Below are 16298 nucleotides of genomic sequence, written 5' to 3'. Positions count from 1 at the left end.
GATATTAAAATAAATAAATAAAAATCTAAGATATCTAAGATGTAACTGTAAAATAAAATTCAGACGTAAGAAGCAATCAGAACTTGAAAAATATTGTTTTTGAATGTTCCTAAGAGGTATCTTATGATAACAATAGAGTAACCTCCTTAATTTTCTAAATAGTTTTCTATGTAGTTTCTGTTATATCACATGAGCCACTACTGCTCACATCAGTCACTACTGCTGTTTTTACTTCCTGTCTCTGCATCCAGTTCTGTGGATTAATTCTGTAGTATATGATTTTACATTTTGTGGAAATATTTTTTGCAAAGCAGATAATGCATGTTATATTCTTTATATATTAGCCAATGTTTTACTGATATAATAAAATACTTTTAGTATTATAGAAAAATACTATTTATTGTAATAGACTGGTAACTACCTGACAGAATTTTTGTGAGACTTAAATGAGTCAAGTTTATGCTTTATGAAGATGATGAATGCTTTTGAAATACAAAGTAGACAAAAATTTATAATGAAAGTTAAACTCTTATTAATTGCTTCATCACTAAGGATAATGTCATTGCAGTGAAAAATATCTGCAATATTCTATAGGACATGGAATCTTATTAACATAGACTTATATAAAATCTGCTTAATGCAGAAGGTAAGGAAATAAAGTAAATGTTCAGTAAATTAGTGAAAAACTAGTATCATTAATAACTAGTGTTTTTAATAGACAAAATACTGGAGTTAAAAGCTAGATGTAACAAGTTGTGGGGTGGAGAAGGAAAAGATATGATCTATTTATTACAATATTATAAAAGCTCTACAAAGGTCTAGATTAGACATCAGTTTATAAAATAATATGTATTTATATATAAAAGCAGGGGAGGTTTTATGATTTTTTTTGTTTGGTTGGTTTTGACATTTGTTTTCATCACTAACAAACTGAAATGATATACAGTTTGAATGTTAATGATATTAATATTTGCCATTCTTCTGAATAAATTTGAGACCATTAGCCAGTTCCGTACATGCTATCCACATTTAGCTCTTTTCTCTTTGAGACTTTCAGGATGACTTACTTTTTCCAGGCTCTTTGTTACTTGTCTGTAGAGCTCATGAAATAGTGTTGAAGGGGTCCTTTTTAACTGAAGTATCATAGAGGGATGAACAGGTCATGCTATTATTAATTTCATTGTGCTGGTAGACTATTATTTTTTAGACTAAGAGCAATAAGCTTACAGGTTAGCTCATGCATGGATACATCTGGAAGGATGGAAGAGGCAGTGATCACTTTGGCTTTGGATGCTTTTCGGAAGTGCTCCAACTAACCTCTTAACTATAGAATTCAAGCTTTAAGTCATACATGAGTGAGGTTTTCTTCAATAAACTTTTGGTTTGGGGATCACTAAAATTTTGCTAATGTGCTTTTTGTGATGTTTGGAACTTACACTTTCAGTCCTAGCCAGAATAGGGCTTTAAAAGTAGTCTGTTATTCCTTTTAAACCATATATATATATAAACACATATTTATTTATTTATTTTTAACCTTCATATTATCCAGGTCTCGTCTGAGATTTGGTTAAAGATTCAGATATGTTTTACTGGTAATTTATAATTAACTTTTTGTTCTGAATTTACTCATTTATTTGAGAATCAAGATTGTTGCTAATAAGTTTTTTCATTTTTGTATTCATGTGTTCATATGATCAGACTGGATTTTAATTCTGTGAAGTATTTTCCATTTGAAGGCATTAGCTTTTTGTAAGTTAGCCTGCACAAAGCTCTAGAAAACAGATGGAATCAACATTGGTAAATTGATGGACTGAAAGAGGGTCTGGATAACTTAATGTGGTTGTTGTTGTTGTTTTGTTTGTTTGTTTGTCTTTTCCATTATTTCCTCTGCATTTAATTATTACCTTTTAATTTCATGGGCTAAAATGTTTTTCCTTTTGTATGCAATGTTCCTATCAGCTCCGATGAAAACTCTTTATGAGGCAACAACATGGCTTCACATGAATATAGACAGTGAAAAGGAATTTTATTATTATTTGTTGTCCTGATAGTATATAAACTAAACTTTGTTAAATTTTCAAAAGATGTTTTAAATGATCTTGACACATTACTCTAATGTTCAAGATTAAACATTGTATTTTAATGCCATCACAGTTCTTTACTGCATAAGCTATTCAAATCTCCTGTTTCCCTTCTCTCATGATCTGCTCTGCTTCCCAGAGAAGCAGATTCTTCTTCAGATTTCTGAAGTTTACAAGCCATAAATTAGCAAATCATCAGTATGTCAATTGGAAGAATCATCTGTTAGAGATTCCTTCCAGAAGGAAACATGGGATTCAATAACTAAACTTCACAGAGAAAAATAAAAACTGTGGACAGATAGATATGGTAAACAGAAAGACAAACAGATAATATAAGTTGACAGACCATCTTGGATTCATTAGACATTTGAATTTGATTAAAAATTAGAACAATTTTTTTTTTTAAGCTTATCCAAATACTTTGGCAAAGGTCCACTTGCAACAGTAATGAGAGACATAGCTCCAAAGAAAGTGACATTAGATTATATTAAATAATTTGATACAATATGTAAGATACTATTTTCCAGTGGGATGAGACTGTAATAAGAGAATGTGACATGGATTGCATTATGATCCCCAGGGGTGTCTCTATTTCCCATCTGCTAGCCATTCTTCTAATCCCACTGTTTCAAATAAAGTCTCACTTAGTGATAAAGAAAATCTGATGAGTGTTAAGTAGACTGACAGATAGAACTAATAGGACAGACTTTTCCCCTCATTTTTGCATACTTATTAAACTATATCCATTCTTGCGAAAGCAAGAAGGGAAGTGTGGGAAGTGATATATAACAATATTATGACTTTTTTTTTTTAAAGAGTCTTCTAGGTCTCAAGTCACGTTCAGATCCTGAATAATTTTATACTTCTAGTTAAAAGTGTAAAAAAATTCAACTTCTTTCTTTCTCTCTGCCTAAACTTTGAAAAAGCTTTTTTGGTTAGGCATCAAAGTAGCAGTTGTTGCTGTCCAAATTTTGTCCCAAGAAAGACTGACTCTGTTCTATAAATTTGCTGATTTACCATGTTCCACAAAATATATAAGCCATGATTTTCAGTGTGGACATTCCACGAAAGGGAACATGTGATGCCAGAACTGGTGAATTAATCAGCAAGTTTTAAGGAATTGTGACTTCTTTGTTTCCTCTCAGGTGCTCTTGCAGAAAATCAGTCATGACACTTTGGGGTGATTTCAGTGGAAAGAAATGCACTGGCTCTGGCCGTGAATGAAATACTCAAAAAATTTAAAGCCTTTGCTACCTTCTGCATTGTCTATAAAGGCTTATTGAGCATTCAAAAAAACCCATAAGGCAACTTTGAAGAAGAATAATGGTGGAAGCATAACAATCAATTCAGAAGAAAATATAATGAATTTCATAAATAATAACAGGGTGTGTCTGATGTCTGATAACCTGCTGCACAAAATAGTACAAGGAAGCCTAGGGTTTTGTGTGATTATAGCAACAGATTAAAGTTTGTTTGCAGGTGAGATGATAACAGTGGAGGTATGGTTTACTCCTGTGTTGCACTACAAGTTTTCTAGTATGGACCTCTTGTATATGCAGTAACATTTAACAGTTTTAACTGCTTCTTTTTATACTAAATTATGCACTAATTTCTCATGGTGATACAGCTGTGTTGTGTCTAATGTTGTGGTATTTTTATGAAAGTAGAAGTACTGTAGATAGGGATGATAGTACCATCAAGACTGAATGAAAGAATGAGTCTTCATCCTTTAAATTGGTGGAAGCCTCTTATCTAATCCAGACCCCAGCAGAAACAAATTACTGTATTTTCTTATTATTATCGCAGTTTCATAGGCATGCATCAAGCTAAGAATATTAACTTTTCTTTCTTAACTTGCTTTATAGACAAGTGTTGCACAAGTTCTTAGAACATAATAGCGTAAGGTAATTTCATTTAACTGTACCTGAGCAAGGAAGCTGAAATAAAGAAGCTCACAGTGAATCACTTAGGAGAACATGCTATTGCAAACAGACTTAGATGCACACTGTAATATGCAGTTTAAACAAAGGAATGTGCCATTTATTCAGGAATAAAGTCACTGAAATGCACTCTATAAGCCTCTTCTGTAGTACAAATCTCACTTTGGTGGGCATGAAATATTTGAGAACCTACATAACAGAATTCTTCTGTATTATTTCTGTGTGGTTCAGAAAAACACTTTCTAGCATTTACGTGTTGCCAGTGACATACCACCAATATTCATTGAGCAAGACTGAAACCTGAATATATATGTGTGCTTGCCGCAGTTTTGTAGCTGTCATAACTCACAACTAATCAGGGTCTTGTATGTGGCTGTACATTTGTTGTGCCCATTAACAAGTTTGAGTTTAAGAAATTGAAAAGATTTCTTCTTGGTTCTTAATACATATAATGATCACACAGTAAATTCATGTCTGTATCAGAGGTAACGTTTAAATGAGTGACATTAATGATTTTCTGTTTATTTTAATCTGATGTATGATCCACTGACCTATATAGTATAGTCTATACTGAATGTATATCTTGCACTTTTGAGTGTTTTCTGATATTAACTAATTCCTTTTTCTTCATGCATAATGTATGAAAGAATCTGAAGAGTGCAGAACCTGTTGGAAAGAATAGATAATTTCTATGAGAGAATAGTTTACAGATGGTGTTGTGGTTTAACCCAGCTGATAGCTAAGCACCACACAGCCGTTCGCTCACCTTTCCTCCCCAGTGGGATGGGGGAGAGAATCAGAAAAAAGTAAAAGCTTGTAGGTTAAGATAAAGACAGATTTTTTTTTAAATATTTATTTTTTTCTTTTGTCCAAAAGTGTCCACTCCAGGTGGATGGTTCTCAGTATTTGCTTTTGTCATATATGTAATAGTCAAGATTTGTTATTGTTGTTTGTTTGTTTTTTATGGTTAAAATATTGTAATATATTATTCTGGCTATTTGAAAGTCTCACTGTACACATTGGCTACAGCCAATATTAACAGTAAGTGGTCCTTAGAGCTTCATCAAGTCTTCTGTGAGGAAAAACATCAAATCATGGTTGTACATCACTTATTACTCTATCTGTATTAGTCTGAGAGAGGAGTTTATATTAAAATAAGGCATGTGTTTAACTGACTAATGGGGGGGAGACACAAGCACAAGTGTAGAATTATCACTTAATTGAACTGAATTAATAGTATCTTAATATTGGGGTAACTCATAAAAGCACAAGCAGCTAGCAATGTGTTATACATTAGTATATTTAAAGAATGCTGATCTAACAGAAAAACAAGAAGATCATATCTACAGAATCTGTTGCCATTTATTGACTTCTGTTAGGAAGACAAAGTGACTGAGACCTGTCCTTTGTTGATAAAAAAAAACACTTAGACTTTAGAAGGGCATGTGGATTTCAACCACAGCAGTCTGCTACTGGTATGCAAAAAAAGAATTGAGATGGTTGATAGTTGAAGGTATGATCAGAAAACTAAGCAGAAAGATGATAAAGATATCTGAGCACATCTATTTGATATAAATATTATAGTTTTATAGAGACATCTAGATCAATATGTGCTATATATCATTTCGTTACTTGACAAGTGAACACCGTGTATTCAACTGAATGCTGAACAGAATTTTCTATTTATTATCTTTGATTTATTATGACAGACTAGTTAAAGTGAGTTTTTTCAAGTTCTTTATACTTGTTCCAATAAAATGGATATAATTTCTTTGAAAATAAACAAGCAAAAGATTTACATTTTGTATTGTGTCCTCTGAAGGAAGAACCACGTAAAGAACCTTTTTGAAGAATCATGTTCACAGTGGATCTGTTTTCATTTACAGTGCTATTTACATGGATTAAGCATATGTTCTCAATTATCTCATGTTGGAATTCTAGATGTTTTAGCTTTTGCTTGTTTCATTTTTTCTTCCTGAAACTATTTGTATTTGTGGTGGGTAGGGACCTTATATCAGCAATATTGTTTACTTTATAAGGAGCTATTGCATTTTTAGATGATGTTTCATTGTCAGTACTTGAGAGGAAAAAAATAAGGTACCGTAGAGAATTTCAGCTGGGTAGAATAATTTTTTTATATGTGTACTCTTCTTCTGTATTTGATAATTAATGACCATTAGGAAGATGGATATGGGAGAAGAATGGATTAGTCAGACACATTGCTTGATAACATATATCCCCTGATAGGCTTTGTATTCTCTGTAAAATATGATTTTTGCAACATTACAATTGCGTAGTATGGATTTCCATGCTTCTATTAACCAAATTTTACCTCTGATGCAGTTGCACTGACAACTGTTACTTTACAGAAGTAGTAGTCCTCCTGAATACTTATCGGCAATGAAAATGTCTAAAATCATGACGTTTGCTTTTCAATATTATAGGGGAAATTCTAAATTTCATTTTTAAATAACAAAAAGAAAATAATAATTTAGATAAATGCTGTATTACTTCTGAGGATTTTCATAAACAAAACCTAAATGCAGAGATTAGACATTTCAGTTGAACCAAAGTTATTAATACAGTATTTTCCTACCAAGCACCTCCAGCTGCAAGCAAAAGATATCCAATATATTGGCATTACCTTAGCTCATGGTGCATGCAAAAACTGGGTGGTGCATGGAAAGGGAATGATTATTGGCACAAACAGAGGAAGCTATAAATCTTCAGATCATACACAGGACAGATTGGAGCAATATAAACTCTCTTAGTTTTCTAAGATAATGTACTGAATAACTCTCTCTGGGCAAATAGGAAAGCTGTTTTCAATTTCTTCTACTTCTAAGCAAAAATATAATTTATGGTAAAAGGAGATTTCTTTGTGGGAGTTTCCAACCAAAAATTAATGTTAGTCTCTCATCAGAAAACATTGTTTGAAAACCAGGACGGTTTTTCGTTACAATCACTGCTCAGGATGCTGTCTTGCACTATATAAGAACAGCAAAGACAGGAAGAAAGGATAATGCCTAAATAACCCAAAATCAGAGTGCTAAAATGAACACATGGTGCAGATGCCTTCTGACACTTCCAAAATAATCAGTCCTGATGCTCAAATGCAAGTGTATTTGACAGCCAAATGTTTTATTTTCCCTGAATCAGATTGGTATGAAACCGTACGGAAAGAGAATCATAGCAAGAGTGAGTTATTGTTCCAAATGCAGCTGCTTTTAGGGGGAGGTTTTTGGAGTAGAAGACCTCTGGAGGTCTTTTCCAACCTCATTTATCCTGTAATCTTGCAATCCTATGAAAATTTCTTCTGTAATAGATTAACGTGGGTTACAAACTCTGTCTATTCTGTAGTTTTTCTCATTGGTTAGTCCATATCTTCAAAATGTGGAATTTAATGATGAAAAAAAAAAACACAACAAAAAAGCCACAAAGGTATTGAACGTCTTTTCAGAATCTGAACTTTCTTGAAAAATTCTAGTTACAATGATGTATTGGATTCATTAATGCATGGACATTCATCCATTTGGTAGGGTGGGAATCTTAGTGCTTGAAATCATATCTTGCCCTATATTAAAGGCTATTATCCTCTGATCAGACTGTATGCACAATAATACACGCACACGCAATGCCAGGAGCTCAGGTGATTTGATCCCTTAGGGAAACTGTGGAAAGGTGCTTTTCAGAATGGGAATGCAGGCATGGTTTTATGCAGCACAGAGGCTGCTGGAAACTTTGCCAAACTCTAAAGATCCCAGAAGAAACCTCTGGGACCCTTTGCACCAAAAAGGTATGAACTAATATATTTTGTCTTGTTTTCTGATATTGTGCTTACTATCTCATAAAACAGTAAAGCTTGAAGTTAGGGATTTTGTGCTTGTAAGTGCTTACAGTCTGAGAAGCATGCAGTGCTTTGTATACTTCCTGCACCAAGATCTTAGGTTAAGATTGAGCTAAATCTTGGTGAATCCAAAGCTAACACTCCAGATAGCTAGTTTAGCAATAAAAGTTCATAGTATTGAGTCCTATGTTAAATATCTCATATCAACGTGTATTCTTTTCCTGTCAAAAGGAATGAAAAATATAAGTTTTTTATGGTTACTATGTCTAAAATTATATCTGAGGCCTGGTGATGTCACTGAGAACTCGTGCAGGAGGAGCGTTTGAGATTATCGTATTTCTAAATAAGCCTTTAAAACTGTCCTATGCTGTTTATAGAAGTGATAGTAGTAGAAAAATACCATAAAGTGTGCTGGACTGGTATAATATTGTGTTTTGCTTTCCTAGTGACCACCTGAACCAATGCAAAAGTAACAGTACAGTGATGGTGATATTATTTACTGCATGATATATGCTGTTGATTTATTCTGTGCTCTGCATCATTATCCTTTTTCCAATGAGTTCTGTGCAACTTTCACACACATTTCATCAAGCACCAAATTATGAAGCAAGAACAGGCCCGTTACATTAATAATCATTGCTGCCACCTGTTATTTGTTGTTTCCAGCCTGTGGGGTTTCTACATTACTGAGTTGTCCACAGAATAATTGTGAAATAAGTGAGAGTTGGGCAGTCTAATTTTTCCCTTTGAAATACCATGCTTCGGATTGGCAGCTCAAGTGCTCGTATAAGTTTGTGAAATTATGTCTTTGTAATCATTTGTGTGTAGACTGTATGACTGTAATGAAGTTGGCTTTCTCTTAGTTCAGTAATTGTCTGTATCACCATCTTCCTGACTTCTGTAAGCAACGTGATAATTGGAAGTATTAGCATTAGGCATATCAAAATCACCATCTGTCATAAAACAGAGTAATGGAATATGGGTTGAGTTTATTCCATGAAGGAAACTGAGAGAAAACGTAGGATATTCTAATCAAGAACATTTTGGACTTTGCTTTACAATAATAGAGGAACAATGATCCATTAAGTCAGGAAGAATGCAGTTTCCTAGGCCTTTTCCTCAGCTTCTTGTATAATTCAAGAATGTATATGTTGGTATGTGCTTCCATCTTGCATAGTCAGATACATCAGTTCAGTATAAATGGAAAAATGTTGAGTATAAGGAACCTTTGTAACCTCAGTATGTGCAAGCTTTGGTTCTTTAAGCGATCTATTGCAATAGTGTGTTAATTAATTTCTTATTGTAATGTATTCTCCCTGTAGGACTTACAGCAAGATTTTTTTTATTATTTATTGCTTATGGCCTATAATTGGCAAGCTTTGCGTTGCCTTCATTGGCCTAACTGTCAGCTTTTAACTGTGGAAAAATATAGAATAATTTTAGGGAGATTTGTTGTCTCGTTATGTCATAAAAATTTTTTTGAATAGTATCTCTCGGTAAAGGAAGTAAAGATTTTTAAAAAAAAGTGTATGAAATAGAGAAATATGACTCTGAAATGGACTGGTTAATACAGCATATAAATATGTATATAAATGATGCCACTTGCTCTTAAATATGCAGTACGCTTGACCAAATGGTTTGTTGATAGTAATCTTTGCAGGTGAGAATGTATATGTATTTTGAATTGCAAATCACCTTTTGGAATTGATGTTTTATTTTTTCTGACTTTGTGGAATGGGTGTTAGAGAAATGTCAAGATGACTAATACTCTTTTGGCCAATAAATTACTGTTTTCTTCTTTGCTTTTTTTCTTGCTTGTTTTACTTTCTTTGCAAAACTAACTCTGATTTTTCTATAACAGGCACATAGTTGTCTGTGGTCACATAACACTTGAAAGTGTGTCCAACTTCCTGAAGGACTTCCTGCACAAGGATAGGGATGATGTCAACGTAGAAATCGTCTTTCTCCATAAGTGAGTAAATTTTCAATATAAGTCCTATCATAGGTTACTAAAACTCACTGAATTAAGTCATATCTTGTGGGGGAAGATATAGGACTTTTCAAACTCCAAACAACTCTAAAACGAATATATGCAATTTCTTTTTCCTTTTTTTTTTTTTTTTTTTAACAGTATAAGGTATTTTGAAGAAAGATAAGTTTTGTGCAATTGTTTTATAATGCATTGCAAAGCCCACTTGTATGAGTATTTCAAGAAGACTTCAGAGCCAGTCATGTCAACTGTGGTTTAGATATCTCAAATAGGAGTGTAATTATGAGAGAAAAAATATATATTGAAATACTAATAAATAGATGTGAGAGTTCTTTAGCATAAAATATTTATTTGAAACTAGCATAATTGGTAAAATCTGTAAAACTAGTGAAAAATGCTGTGTGTTGTATGAACTTATGCTATCTGAAAACACTTTTTCACCTTTCATTTCACTAGGAAAAAGTGCATATTTTGTATTGCAAAACATTTATAAAACGAAAAATGTAGGCATAGAAGTAGTTTTAATACAAATGTGATGCATTACTTTATAGTGAAGGTAGAAGAGAAATTCTTGTCACCATACTTGGTACTGTTCTTTTACCCATATATACAGACCTACACATGACGTCTCTTGCATTTTTTTCATGTGAGATTTGGAAGAATGCCTTAAGGTGGTTGATGGTAGTTACAGGCTCTGCCTTACAAGTGATATAAAGTGAAATAGGTGTACCTATGGAAGAATCTGTTAGAAATAGCCATGTGCTTGGGAGAGAGGCAGTGTGAATATTCTTTTCTGATCCGGAATAGCATCTATTTCAAAGTGCTTTAAACTATGAATAAGTGATATTTGTGTATTTAGCAGCAAGTTCTATACTTTTATTCCTTTTAAAGAAAATTATTAAAAGCTGATCATTTGTGATGATTCAACAAATGAAGCTGGAAAACTAAGAATCAGCACTTGCACAATTTTTCTTTTCTTATCTATACCTTTTGAATTGAATTACAGATGATATCCTCAAGGAACTACTTTATTCGTTTTCTTTTTTGCCAGTTCTAAGTAATAACAGGAATGGACTACAAGAGGAAAGTGAATTTCCACAGTGAAAATCATGGTGATAGGCACTGCGAAACTATATGCATGTAAAGGGAGTTCAGCACCTGTCTACTTATTTGTGCCTGTTTTTTTTCTATTTATTTTTATCCCCCCCCCGCCCCCCAACAAATATTTGCATATATCTGTTTTATTTGCTTATTAATTTAACATCTGGCATCAGAATGATCTCATGCACCTGTAACATAGCTATTTAAGAAAAGTACTTCCAAGGTTGTTCCCCATTATATGATAGATGCTCTTCCATTTAGTCGTGTGTTTATGGCAGAATGAAATGAGACAGAAAGTCACAGCAAAATTGTTTGTTTTAATTCTAGTTCTTACAGGCTACAGGGGTCCTGATGGGATTCCTTTCCTGGATTTTAGTGATTTCGCACTGAGCTCTCTTATTTGATGCAATCAACCATTTTGAGAGTGGTAGGTACATGCAGAGGATTGTTGCATTAGCAGATGATTTCTATGGAAAATGTGAGAGGATGTTTTCAAACTTTTGCACCAGTTCTTCTGGATTCACATCTGTGAGAAAGTGACATGCAGTGTGAAAGAACATGCAGAGTGGCACAATTAAATGGGCCAGACGTGCTGTAGACAGAAGAGAGGAAGTGTAAGCAGTATAGTATTTGTCTTTTAAGTACTGCATGCTGTTTCTACACCACAGGAAAAGCATCAGCAGAAGTCTGAGCACCTAATAAATAAATGGGTCAGTTTATAAATAAATGAAGTAAATGGGACAGTTATGGAAACTGAATTCTTGTTTTCTCTTGTGTTTTCTTCCTCTTCCCGATGCAGTATCTCCCCTAACCTTGAGCTGGAAGCTCTCTTTAAACGACACTTCACTCAGGTGGAATTTTATCAGGGTTCAGTCCTTAATCCCCATGACCTGGCAAGAGTGAAGGTAATAGCTCTTTTGTTCTGTTCTCCTGCTACCTGACATTTATTTAACTACTCATTGCATTATTTTAATAAATAATATCTAAAACGTGATATTTTTATTCAGGTGCTCCCCAAAAAATGTTTTCCCCTTTTGTATTAGCTTGTCTAATAAATTACAATATTACAATATCTATCCATCTGTCCATAAACCTTGTTTTCTTTATATGTTTAGATCTTCAAAGCTACAGTAATGCTGTGACTTAAGAAACATTGTATGCCATTTTATTGAACTCTTTATGAATTATTCATTGGTGTTTAGTTCAAGAGTCTATTTAACATTAATGTTTGATATAATAGAACATTGTCTTACTGTAATTGCTTAAAATGCTCCTGTCTTACCTTCATCAGAACAATTAGAAAATGATTTTTCACCAGTCAAATCCTTTTTCTATTCTCTAGAATCCTGATAAAAATACAACTTAAGATATTTGGTAGTTAGAATGAGGTAGTTCATTGTCTAGAATTCTCTGTAGTAAATTCTTTTGTACTTTTAAAGCAAAGCATGAAGGTTAAAGGAAGAAAAGTGGAAAGCTGTATCTGTCAGATAGAGCACCACCTTGTTTTTTCTTTTTTTTTTTTTTTTTTAATTTCCCTCAAATGGAATGTCAACCAGCTACTTAAGCCAATAAGGTTTTAATGCAGCATTAGCACTTTCTGGAGTAGTAATCATGTCTTCTGTCCAGTTTGGCTACAGAAATTGCTCAACCTTTAGTAGCCCAACACATACTGTGTTTCAGTTCATCAGTGTTCTCATTATGACCATGAAGTTGTATACTGGTATTTTGTTCTCTGTTACACCCTTTTTTGTGTTGATATTTGGTTGTATACAATGAAAAATTCTTTTGTCATCTGCTTTGAGTTAAATAGGGCTAAGGTTTGTATGAACATAGAGGTCCTGTGAACAGATATGTTCTCTCGTCCTTGTGCTTCCTGAAAACTGGTGCTCAGATTCTAAATCATAGGTTCAGCCATCTCTTCCTGTCTCTAAGAAGAAGATACTTAAATTCCCAATCAAAACTGCAGGACTTGTGGCAGCACTGTACTAATATAACAGGAACTTCCTATGGATTTAGGGGTCTAAATTTCAGTATCTGATTACAAAAGATATATCCATTAAAACCTCTATGCTTTAGCTTATACAATGTAGTAGTAATGAATGGAACTATCAACCTGGTCTGAGCACCATTAACAAGCTTCAAGAAATTGCTATGTGTATATAAAAGCTGTTGCCATCACCCCTGTTGCTTATAAAGTCTTGTAACACTTTTTCTTATTAGTATTATGAACTGACATTCACAATCAGGATGGCAGTGTTGGAATCCCTAATACTTTATCATGAACAAATAGCTGAAAACAGAGGTTGCTAATTATTTTTCTTTTTCTACGGTGTCTCAGATAGAGTCAGCAGATGCGTGCCTAATTCTTGCCAATAAATACTGCGCTGACCCAGATGCTGAAGATGCCTCCAATATTATGAGGTAATGTCATTAATTTTTAATTCTTAAGTTTGATTAGCCAACTTCTGGTGTTCAAATAGGCCATAGCCACACATAGCTTTATTGCTGATCTGAAGATCAATGCTGATAAATGATCCTGAAGACCATTTCAGAGCTTTCTTTAGGGGGCAAATTTTAAGATTGTCTCAGAACCCCTTAAATTCCTGCCTAAACTGTTTTAATTTAGCTGCTTTATAAATAGCATATTAGAAGAGAAAATTATGATCAGAGGAAAAACTGAACCAAAAGTGAAATTTGAAATCAGGGTATTTGTTTTGGACTTTGTATATTGGCCGTTTTTTCTCATTTACAGTATCTTTCCATATTCAGATATTTGATTGCTCTTCTTCCAATATAGTTTAACTGTAATTGTGTAAACAACTAACAATTTATGTATTCCTCTCTGCTAAGTCAATGAAGGAATCACACAGGTTTTAATTTCTCTTTTTTTTCAGAAATGGCCTGTCAATCTCTATTTTCATGGTGTAGGTAAAAATTCATCCTTTCAAAAGGGACATGAAAGCTTTATGTAGCATCTTTTCCGTTTCTTTGTTATAACCACTTACAGGTCATGTTACAGTACTAGTTCTCAAACTAGTGCATCCAAAATAGAATCAGCTGCAGTTATTTGGCTTGTGATTACTGTTGTGTTCCTACAGCAGAGTAATTGACTAATGTTCTCCAAGTCCACTGGCAGGCAACATCTCTCTTCTGGATCTTCATTGCTTGCTGTGTTTGTTACTTTAAGAACTCAGTTTTTCTAGATGTCATAGAGAGGGATGACATGGCTGCATGGAGCATGAGCTTTGGTACTCTTTGTCATTTTGTAGACCTTAGAGTTGAAGTATTCATAACTACACACAGGAACAGCAGAAGTGAAAGGAAAGGAAAAGTCGTTGTGCTGCTGCAACAATAAATTACATAAATGCACGCCCTGCAAGGGCTGGTGTTGACAACGGGACAGAAGGACCTTCGATCACCTCATACCTCATTGCTCCTCAGTAAATCTGCTATCCCAAGTAATCACACTACTTGGGGAAAGTGAGGTATGAACTTCATGATAGCAACGATACAGTGGTCTCCAAGCTCCATCCTCCTTTTTAACACTGAAGACTAACATTGCTTAATGATGATTAACAAGTCACTTATTATATTAGGGGTCACCAAAGCTTGTCCTGCTTCCTCCCTGTATTCTCTGAAGGAAGAGGATGAATGGGTCAATTAGTGGATGGCAGCTAGAGTTACAGTAAAACTAAGCCATTCCATTTTTTTGTGTTTTGTTCATATGATCTTAGTTTTAATGAGACCAGTCTGACCTTTTAAAAATTAAAACGTCAAAGATCAGTTAAAAAATTCTCAAACAAAATTGACCAGTGCAATGAACCAGTTTTATTTGTCTGTCAAATGTTTGCATTCCAGGAGTTGAAGGAAATAGGAGAAATACAAAGAAATTTAGTAAAGCTACTTCTCCAGAAAAAGTTCACTATGCGCAAGATACCTGAGTGTCTGTGGAAGGGGCAGGGCTTATATATGCCTAATTTTATTTTTCAGTCATGCTTTTGTGTTTTAATGCAAAAAAAATATATTTTTCATGTTAGTTGCATAAATATATTAAAAGTATTTCAGCTGCAGATTAGTGCATTCTTAACACATTTAATACCTTTAATACATTAAATGTAATAAAATGCAAAAGTGTAATTTCAAGACTGGAATTCTCTTGTGTCTTCTCACATTTAAATGAATTTAATTCAATTAAATAGAATGTTTAATTGAATAATTCAGAAAGAAATGAAAAATTAGTAGGAATAAATGTTTTGTCCTTTTACAAGATGATGTAAATTGAAATAATGAATACCTTCTTTTTTCCCTCTTTCTTAAGTTTGTACATACAGAACATGGCTTGTTTCTTTCATTAATTTTACTGCATTTTTTTTCATTCTCTCTTCCTAACACATTATAAGTCTATTCAGTTCTACAGCATTTTCTTTCCAGCCATTTTCAATATGTACACAGCTGAATATATGTTACCCTCATTAAATAACGAAGAATAGCTGTAACAGCTGCAGATTATGGAAGTAGACCTATCTGTTATAAATTCAGAGTTCAGATATCAGTTTCGATATCGAGCTTAGGAATAACGCAGAAAAAATGAAGATGAATTTGCACTTGGATTCATGTCAAAATCATCTTTCAAGGTGTTTAAATATGATAGAAGTCTAAAAACTATAAACAAATAACGGTGGGGGGATGAAATGTCCTTTCAGACATTTATCATTGGAAAACTTGATTACATTGATTCAAAGAAACAAAGATAATCACTAAAGATGACAATAATTGCAAGTGTATTATTTGCTTAACATAAAGAATGGGATATCTGAACAAAGCTGCTAAAACAAATATTTTTATTTTATCTGCAAAATCTGTAATGAAGCCATTAAACTGAGTAAATCCTCAAGTTTGTTCTCTATTATTACTTGATGGTTGTTAAATGAACTTGACTAGATGTAAATTTTGCATATGTTTAACTTTGATTATTATGCTTTACAGCAAAATACATGAGTACAGTTTTAACTGTGGGACTTGACAACACAGTGAAGTAGATGTGCTGGGATACAACATCCAAATATCCCACCAACTAAATGTTATTTTAATCATATATTTCTTTTACTTTTAGAGTTATTTCAATAAAGAATTACCATCCGAAGATAAGAATTATCACTCAGATGTTGCAGTATCACAATAAGGTAATGTGACAACCAGTAGAGTATCTCCCCACAGGTTTTAGTTGCTTTGTGTTTTGCTACCTTGCACTCATACACTATTTTTTCTAGCTTCACTAACAATAAGCATTTTTCTTTCCAAACACCCTAATAAGCCTTGTCACGTAATCCAGTTACAAG

At 33.5% G+C, this 16298-nt stretch overlaps 1 protein-coding gene across 18 annotated transcripts in view; it reads left to right on the top strand.

The window, feature by feature from the left end:
• KCNMA1 (potassium calcium-activated channel subfamily M alpha 1) overlaps positions 1–16298 on the top strand; it is a 470622-nt gene that overhangs the window by 321368 nt on the left and 132956 nt on the right. For all 18 annotated transcript variants that reach the window (XM_080598324.1, XM_080598325.1, XM_080598315.1 and 15 more), the window contains 4 exons: positions 9730–9840; positions 11759–11864; positions 13298–13380; positions 16073–16142. In XM_080598324.1, the coding sequence (XP_080454450.1) occupies positions 9730–9840; positions 11759–11864; positions 13298–13380; positions 16073–16142 (370 nt within the window). The remainder of the gene's footprint in view (positions 1–9729; positions 9841–11758; positions 11865–13297; positions 13381–16072; positions 16143–16298) is intronic.

Source organism: Anser brachyrhynchus (genome assembly GCF_964034855.1).
Source record: "Anser brachyrhynchus genome assembly, chromosome: 6".
Classification (NCBI taxonomy): Eukaryota; Metazoa; Chordata; class Aves; order Anseriformes; family Anatidae; genus Anser; species Anser brachyrhynchus.
This window is presented reverse-complemented; position numbering and strand designations above follow the sequence as displayed.